Genomic DNA, 9673 nt, shown 5'->3' with positions numbered 1-9673 from the left:
GCTCTTCCGATCTAATGTGCAAAAGATGAAAGAATTCCATAATGGCATCTTGACTTTTTCTGCGTATGCGTCTGTGTAAGTATATAAATGAAAGTGTATATGTGAGTGCGTGTGTAAATATGTCTGTGTGTGTGTATTTGTGTGTATATGTTGGTTTAAGTGTACGTGACTCCGTGTGTATAGATTTGTGCATAAATGTGTGTGTGTGTATAGATTTGTATGTATGTCTGTTTGTGTATGTGTGAGTATGTATGAATCTGTATGCATACAAACTTTTGTATACATACCGCATGACGTCATCAAAATATGTATATGTAAGAAAACCTACAGATGTAGTTATATATCCATGTGTATATATTTACAAAATATGAAACGCGTGTTATATTTACATACGCAAAGCACATCCTCTTAAACTACACGCTCACACACATATACACACAATACACATACGCACGCACACACGCACACACACACACACACACACACACAAACATATACACATTATCAAACTTGGTGTTATGTATGTATACATGTATGTTGGCACGGATATATGTGCGCGTCTGTGTGTGAACGATCACGACTATGTGTCTGCGAGTATGTGTGTGCTTATGTGTATAGATATGTATATATATATATATGTGTGTGTGTGTGTGTGTGTATATATATAATGTCAACACAGATGATGGCATTTTCATTTATTAAATAAAAGGAGTTATGTATATAAATTAATACAAAGCAAGAAGATATTGAGATAAGAGTGTACAGTCAATTGAAAATACGACTAATAATTTGAAGAGTTAAGTGACAACGTTGGGTCTGACAGCAAAAATTAAACTCAGCATGTCGGGGAACGAACATAGAGTCTATAAAGTCTGATGCTCTATCAGTTCTTGCGACTAAATTGCTTTGTATACTTAAATATAAGTAAAATAAAAGGAAGAATTATGTGAAAGGGTGGAAAGAGTATAGCGAGTAAGGAGAGGATGGAAATGTCAACTGAAGAACAAGTAGTTTGTATCCTTGTCTCCAAAGCTACACTTTATCTTTGTTTAAAATATTAACTCTTAAACGGTGTAACTCTTGTAGCTGCAAATTGGTAACGTGGATGGTACCCCTACTGTAAGGAACCGGAGAACTGTAAGTAACAAGTGAGTTGTATAATTGATGAGTATTCTATGTATTTAGTCCTGCATCCAAATCTACTTCCCGTAGATACTCTTCATTAAGTCTATTATATATTTACCCGCAAACACGTATTTGAGTAACTAGGGGACAACTTTTTTTTCAAATATGTTATATTAAAGACATAAGCAGTTTGAGTCGTGAAGTTTACAACTTTTCTGTTTATACTGTAATTCATATATCACGTTGTTTGAAATATGCTTTATCGGACATACATTTTAGCTGATCATACATTTATATTAAAGAATCATCAAAATGCAGAAAAAATATTCATTAAAATAAAAAAAAAAAACACGAGTTCACAATTTTGTAGAATTCCATAAAAAAATGAGATGAATATTTACGGAAGCGTTACCAACAGCAAAGTACAAACAAAAAATCAACACACAAATACATCACATCCAAAAGTCATGAAAATCTATCAATACCTAACTGCCGTACATTTTAGAAATCCGGCATTAACGATTTTATGAATTGTAACTGCTAAACATGATGAGGCTGTGAAAGACTTGAAACGTTAATGAATTAGGGGTTTACGATTATTATTGTTCCTTAATGTTTATAAAGAAAATATGAAAAATCCTTATAAAAAATATTTTGAACCCGAACGTAGTTATGTCTTATTTGGTCATTCCCTTCAACATGAATCTATTCGGACAGGTTTGCATAGAAGCCCCCTCCCTCGGACTCACGTCTCCATTTGCAGCAGGAATCAACTTTTTCTCTTCAGATTAAATTCTTAATCCCTTTTCATTTAACCCCACCTTTCTCCACTTACACACACCACCCACCTCTTACATTTCCATAGTCCCCCTAAACCCCGTACACACCTACACCACATCTATTAACAAAAACCCAGCATCATACACACCAATACATTTAAACAATATACACATCACTTTGCTGCCACACATACACTCACGCACACAAAACACAAGAATAACCATTTACATAATCCAAGCTTACAACTGTTCCCCTTTGCCACACATATAGAAACCTGTAAGGCTTTGATCGGCCCGAGTAGAAGACACTTGCCCAAGGTGCAACGCAGTGGGACTGAACCTGGAACCATTTTTTTCTCCTTTCTTTTCTCTCCTTGTTTCTCCTTTCTTTTCTCTCCTTGTTTCTCCTGTCTTTCAGAAAAGTGAATATTCAAAACTTAAAAGACATTTCCTTCTATTTTTACCCTATTTTCTTTGCGTCAACCTAATACACTCTGTGTTTCTTTTTGTTTAACTCGTTTTTGTATTGTATTTTGTGCATCACACACACACACACACACACACACACACACACACACACACACACATGTATGTAGCATGTACTTACCTTCACTTGCTTGGAGATTTTGCTGAGAATCTTGATTACGTGAGTCAGAAACCATCGTTTCCATTGTGTTAGCAATGCTTTCCATTGCAGATATTGTAATGCTCTGAAATCAACAACCAAACTGTATATAGTTATAACTTCAACAACAACAACAACATTAAAAGAATATAATCTGAATAAGAGAGAGGGTGAGCATGTTTTGTTTCCTGAAAGTTGACATTTTACCATCACTATCGCAAGTCTCAATTTCCATCCTTATAAACTTTAGGCTGATTTGCAACATATTTTTAATATAGCTATGAATTGTAGTATTAGATTCCAGCAATAGTGCTAAATCCTAGAATATGAATTTAGTGTTCTATTCATTTTCACAACAGGTGTAAATGTTCTCCTTTCGGAGTTGATAAAATAAGTACCAGTTGTACACTAAGGTCGATGTAATCGACTAGCCCTTCCCCTAGAATTTCTGGCGTTGTGCCTATAATACAAATGATTATTATTATTATTATTATGCCGACGAGCTGGCAGAATTATTATCATGTCGGACAAAATGCTTTGCGGCATTATGTCTGTCTTTATGTTCTGAATTCAAATTCCACTGAGGTCGACTTTGCCTTTCATCCTTTCAGGGCCGATAAACTAAGTACCAGTGGAAGACTGGGATCGATGTAACTGACTAGTCCGCCACCACCAGCACCAAAAAAATTTCAGGCCTTGTGCCTTTAGTAGAAAGGATTATCAATATCATTCATTACCATAACTAAACTGTTTTAGGAGTACCATAAGCTTGTGTTTTGCTTTCCTTTCTTATGAGGCTGTTCTTTTCTTATCCACTCCTTGAGGACAAAATTTTGAAGAATAAAATTGTTCAAATCAAAACAACATTTGCAAGATAGCTTTCATGCTTTCATCTTTGGTGGCCGGTCAGCAATGGAGGAAGCCAGTAGACAGAGATAGTGAAGGTTGTCTACAATTCAAAGTGGTCGGCTACATATACCACAAGTTTGGGATCGGTACGATCGACCAACGTAAGCTTCACACACAGGAACAAGGTTACTGGATACTGAATGTATCATTCCCGGTGCGCCAACATAACTGAGACAAGATTAAGTGCTTTTAATAAAATGATACCAGTTGTCTTGTGACTTGGATATTCCAGTTATCTTTTGACGTTAATGTAATGAAGAAATCTATTTCGCCGTAAATACTCAGAAACTAAAGAATGGAATGTGCCGTAAGATAATTGAAGGGAGCTCTTACCTGAGCTTTATCAGAAAGTTCATTTGGTTCTAGCGTTATAACACGAAATGCCATTGCTGTTTGTCGAAGAGAGTCAAGAGTTGTGGGTTGCGCTGTTTTCGCCAGTGTCTCAACAGCAAAAGTTCGCAACTGAAACGATATTTATTGTTATAAATAATTAACAAAAATAATTTTACAGGTACAAAAGTGATCTGTAAAAAAAAAATTCGTAGAAGTGTGACGAAAAATTATGGAACTAATAATTAAAATCAAACAGTAACGAATGGAACAATAGGGATATTTTCAATGTGAACACTCTCACAGCGCCGGCAGACATTTCCAGCCTAATATCAACTAAAATGTCAATGAAAGAAAAATTGTTTTCTCGTATGACTGTTATTGTTTGTTTTTTGTTTTTTTTTTAGTAGAGTGATTACAAATACTTAGAAACATTTTAAAACTTGTAAGGTGATATGCCTAAAAAGGGAACAAATATTATTTTATAGCAATATTAAATACATTTTAAGTATAAAATCTATTTTCACATATTTTTATGTCATTAAAAATTTGTCAGCTCTAGTATTGAATAGTCTATTTATGCTGATGGCAACAATAAACTTACTGACTGGATCTTCACATCTGAAGAGATTCTTTGATTTTCCTAAGACTCCATCCTGCTTTACGATTATTTACGTAAATTTTATTCTATGACGGAACATAATTTCCCTTTTCATTCTTCAGCCATTCGGGACTTAGAGATTATCTTCTCATTAAGGTTTTTCGGTGTTCAGGTTTGATCTCAAAGGCCGCTTAGTTTTATCAGTTCCTTGCAGTTAGGTAGTTATACAGTGGAAGTTCGGAGTTCGAATCTAGACCAATACTATATACACATTCAGGAATAAGAAATCTAGCGCAGATGTAAATATATCATTTTCATTTCTAAAGATTCAGCTATTGTCCAAAAATTATAACCCGATTACGATTACATACGTTCCAAGCATTAAATGTTTTCATAGACTAAACTATTTTGGCAACCAAGTTAATGCATGATAGTTCAAATAATTTGAACTATAGTCTTACGTAAATTTTTCTAACTTCCGTGCTAGATAAAATTAATGGAAATTTCGTCAGTGAAGCATATATAAACTACTGTTTTGGAATGGTTGAATACATTATTTTAAAATTATTTTCTATAACTGTATTATATAATATTTAATGACGTCTTTTCCTTTTGATGATATGTGAATTAATAATATATTATGATATGTTAGATGATATTGCTTCGTGAGATATAACTATGTTCAACGTACGTAAGCAGAAACATAAACAAGCAAGCTTTGTACAGTAAAAGGTGATGCTCCTGCGATCGGGTTTCAATTCTAGATTAAAAAACAATTCACTTACACTACAAAGTCCTTGTTAAAGGTACTGTCATAGTAATGTTACTATTTCTACTCTCCAAAATATTACACTAAATAAAAATAAAACAGTACTTTCCTTTCCTCCCCTGTATTTAGTTTTAATAAATGTATTTAGTCCTTCAACTCTACAGAAATCTGTAATTAAGCAAATGAATTTTGTTAAGGCGCCCACTTCATGTATCATGAACTTGTATGACAGAGAAAATTGTTGTCATTACTGAGCTATGGCTATGACAATGATATAAAAAGCAATGGTTTTCTTCCACTTGCTATCAGGAGGTGCTACACAAATGTACATCAATGAAAGTGATCAAGAAATCGTTAGCCTTGGGTGCAAAGTTTAATTATTCAGCGAATATAGCTTCATGAAGAACAGCCAGTTTCATTGTATATGACAGCACTTATGTCGTAATAAATTTTGTGTACATTATGTATTGGGCATAATTAATTTGGAGCTTATTTTTGATTGTTAGGTAATGTGAAGAATTAAGTTGTTTTATTTTACTCCGTTCACACCATCTACATCTGAGTCGATAGAGTATTGGATAAAATGTCGGGAAAGGTACTGGTTTGTACTGGTTTGTACTGGTTTGTACTGGTTTGTACTGGCAAAGGGCGCTGCACTATGTGCATAGTTTAGACTCTTTAATAACCGAGCTGGAAATATAACAAGGAGAAATAAAACAATGTTTCACTGCAGTAAGCATTGTAATTTGTTCCACAGGGTTGAAGCGTTGAGTTTAACAGTTCCAAAGACATATGGACACACAAGATGGGTTGGGTTTTACTGATCTAATCAAAGTCTGTTAGGTGAACCACTTATGTGCAGAAATATCTGATCGTGAGATGTGAGCTGACTCAGTCATCTGACAGCTGATAAGCCGTCCCGAGAGAGACAGAAAATTACAGTGAAACAACTGAAGTGAATTTGAACTAAAGAGCTTACAAATGGTATATCTGACTGCTAGGTGAACAAAAGCATGTAAAATAAATTATATTGCCCAAATACTTCAGGAAGTCCAGTTATCAAATGCATGAAAACGTAGATAACCGAGTTGATAATGCACTGGAGAATCTTCAGATATGAAGATCCAGTCAGATGAGCAAGCATTATGTGTATCTGAGGCCAATTTACTTAACCCTCACTGACTATGTACACTTAAGTCTGAGTAGATACTACACGTAGTACAACTCATTACTGTAACCAGTGGCAGGACTGTGAATCGACAAGTGATTCATTGTTGGTGTTTTTGTTGTTGCTGTTGTTATTGTTTTTGTTGTTTAGCCACAGGTCAGATTTAATCAAACAGACCAAGGATCGGAGATGTTCGTATCGAGACCACTCCACCTCTTCTCAGATGTAGTATATCTCAAACTACCTTTTCGTACGTGTCCAATAAAAAACAAAAACAACAACAAATGAGTTGAGAAAGATTTGGTTGTAAGCTCTAATATATTGAGGGATACATAGGAGCTCACTTGTTAGCCTGTGGGATTCATAAGATTACTGTGCTGAGTCCAATTTCTCCAAGTGGAGAGTCACACTTAACAATACACCGCTCTTGCGAATATTTATGATCCAGAAAAGAATTAGTTTTATCAGCAGTATAGAAAACAGAATTCTTCTCTCTTTCGATCCCACTCTCTCCTATCTCTCTCTCTCAATTAACAATTCATATTTAAAATTTCAGTAACCTGAATTATTTGTTCATTCTTTTCTCCAGAAGAGTCTGTTGTATCTGAATTATTCAAAGGTTTCTTGTTGAGGCCATTATTTGATGTTTCTGCCGATGAGTACTCTGTATTGTCCTTGCCCTAGAGGAGAAGAGTGACAAAGGAAATGGAAGTATTGTGCTGTAAGAGAAGGAGTCGTCAAAAATAAGTCAAACTACAATCTCCCACCCCTCAATAAAAACAAGAGTAACGAGGTCAATGTTAGTAATAGTGTTTCAGAAGAAAGTCGTAAGAAACAAACTCCACAGTTGTTTGGAAAAATACGTATGTGAAATTGTGTGTGTGTAGGAATTTCTGAGTTTACATGTGTATGGCGATTATGTATGCATGTATGTATGTATGTATGAAAGTAAGGATGTATGCATGTACGTGTGGGCCTTTGTTCCTTGTGTGTGTATGTGTGCATATATGTATGCCAATGTCTGTATGTGCGTCTATGTATGTGCGTCTATGTATGTGCGTCTATGTATGTGCGTCTATGTATGTGCGTCTATGTATGTGCGTCTATGTATGTGAAGCTCATATTGAGAGAGAAAGAGAGAGAGAGAGAGAGAGAGAGAGAGAGAGAGAGAGAAAGTGGGAGAAAGAGAAAGAGAGAGAGCGTGAGCGAGAGAAAGAGGATAAATGAAGAGAAGAAAATAATATAAAAGCAGGGAATTATATACGACCTATATTGGAGTACAATGTAGATTTGTAATAATAATAATAATAATAATAATAATAATAATAATAATAATAATAATAATAGTAAACAGTAACTATTGAATAATGGGAGAAAAGAAAGATTTATCTTCACAATAGCTAACATGATACTGTTTTTTTCTTTTCATTCTTTCTATCTTTATGGTTTATTTGTTAAATTCCGTTATTTTAGTGTTGCATGTATTTTACTCATTTTCCTTTTCCTTTTCTTTTTGTTAAGGAGACATTATGTATTTGAGATATTTCAAAAGAAGAAGGTGACCAAAAGATTTAAAAACATGGCTGGCATTCTTTCTTTTCAAGAGTTATCACGTGAAAATCACATGCCCGTTAGTTGAATGCAGCTTAGATGAGGGGAAGAAAACTTTAGCTTCAAAGCAGAGGGTATTTCGATATTTTGTTTCTGTTAGTTGACTGTTACTGTAAAGAAGAAGGAGCGTGAGAATTCGACACAAAATACTAAAGATCATTCAGATTCAGTTGTTAGCTCTGTTTCGAAATTCAAATAATTGTGACGGCTTTAAGTGTCGTTGTGACTGAGATTGTGACAGCTTGAAGTGTCATTATGGCTGGGATTGTGACGGCTTTAAGTGTCATTGTGGCTGAGATTGTCATGGCTTTAAATGTCATTGTGGCCGGGATTAGGGTTTGCAGTTAATACTGGTATTGAGAGTGTACGATAAGAATTAGGGAAATGAATCATGGTTGGGTTCAAAATGTAGTGTTAGGGTTTAGAGCGAGAGTCGATGTTAAGGCGATTTCGGGATGTAGATTTAGCTTTAGAAATTAAGATTAGGAAATCGATTAGTGCAGGGGTTTTCAAACTTTTTGACTTGCGGACCACTTTATATTTCAGGCTTTACCTTAGGGACCCCCTTATAAACGTTTATGAAATTTATACATAAATATTTGCTTAAAATAACATATATTTTTACATTTATTTATTTAACAGTATTTAACAAATACGTTTATTGTCAATTAAAAAATTTCGATTAAAAAACATATATAAAATCAAATTGCCCATAAAGAGTATCTGCTGTCCACGGACCCCCTGTCTTGTCCTTGCAGACCCCCTGTGGTCCACGGACCACAGTTTGAAAACCCCTGGATTAGTGTATGTAGTTAGGACTAGGGTTAGTGTCAGATTAATGTTGAGTTTCAGATATGGGATTAGTGTGTAGGTTAGATCTAGTGTTTAGCGTTAAAAACGGTGTTAGCATTTTGGTTTAGAAATTGGAGTTTGCATCAGTTTCAGGATTTAGGGTTTAGGGTTTGCGAATATTTTGGCCAAGAGATTTAGGTTCAAATTTAATTATCACCAATAATTTTTTGCTTAGATTTTAAAGTTAAAGACATAAATATTTGGTTTAGGGCCTAAGATTAGAGTTAGCGTTAGGATCCAGGTTTGTGGTTCAGTGTTTGGCTGGATATTAAAGTTAGTGTTAAAAGCTTATTGTTAGAGTTTAAGTGTATGTGTGTGTATGTAAGTATATGTAAATGTGCATGCGCGCCTGTGGTTTGGGTACACAAACTGGAGAAAAAGTACTTCATAGTGTGTGCTTTTGTTCTTGAGATTTTGCTATTGTTCGTTGAGGACGTCCTTATAAATTCTTTAGTAGTTTTTCTAATTCTTGTTATCTTATTTATTATTTATAACTTTTTTCTTACTGCAGGGAGCTTAGTGTTTTTAGGGGACTGTTTGTGGTGGACGGTGGCTTTGTGTGACAGTAGTTTAGTTTAGGATTTTGTGAGATTTGATACCAAATGTGAAACATATAATATAAATGTCTATACGTATCTGGGGGAAATGTATTCAATAAATCAATAAATAATCAATACAATAAATACCTGAAAAGTGTCTTTATTTATAACGGATGCCAGTGCCACGACGAGTTGTTTGGCTTCCTGATCGCGCCCCGTCGAGAGCAGAGACGAAAACTCTTGTTCATACTCATCTGATTTATTCATGAAATTGTTTTGGCTGGTCTTTTCAGTTGCTGGATTCTTCACCTTTATGTTTGCGCATGTATGTGTGTGTGTGTGTGTGTGTGTGTGTGTGTGTGTGT

At 34.8% G+C, this 9673-nt stretch overlaps 1 protein-coding gene across 1 annotated transcript in view; it reads right to left on the bottom strand.

The window, feature by feature from the left end:
• Positions 1 to 9673, bottom strand: part of LOC106876666 (uncharacterized) — a 143397-nt gene that overhangs the window by 37186 nt on the left and 96538 nt on the right. Inside the window, exons 19-22 of the mRNA XM_014925299.2 lie at positions 9456 to 9617; positions 6867 to 6986; positions 3772 to 3900; positions 2512 to 2614 (exon numbers count right to left, since the gene is read on the bottom strand). Coding sequence (XP_014780785.2) covers positions 2512 to 2614; positions 3772 to 3900; positions 6867 to 6986; positions 9456 to 9617 — 514 coding nt within the window. The remainder of the gene's footprint in view (positions 1 to 2511; positions 2615 to 3771; positions 3901 to 6866; positions 6987 to 9455; positions 9618 to 9673) is intronic.

Source organism: Octopus bimaculoides, chromosome 3, assembly GCF_001194135.2.
Source record: "Octopus bimaculoides isolate UCB-OBI-ISO-001 chromosome 3, ASM119413v2, whole genome shotgun sequence".
Taxonomy (NCBI): domain Eukaryota; kingdom Metazoa; phylum Mollusca; class Cephalopoda; order Octopoda; family Octopodidae; genus Octopus; species Octopus bimaculoides.
Note: the sequence above shows the minus strand (reverse complement) of the source record. Positions and strands in the feature narration are given on the sequence as shown.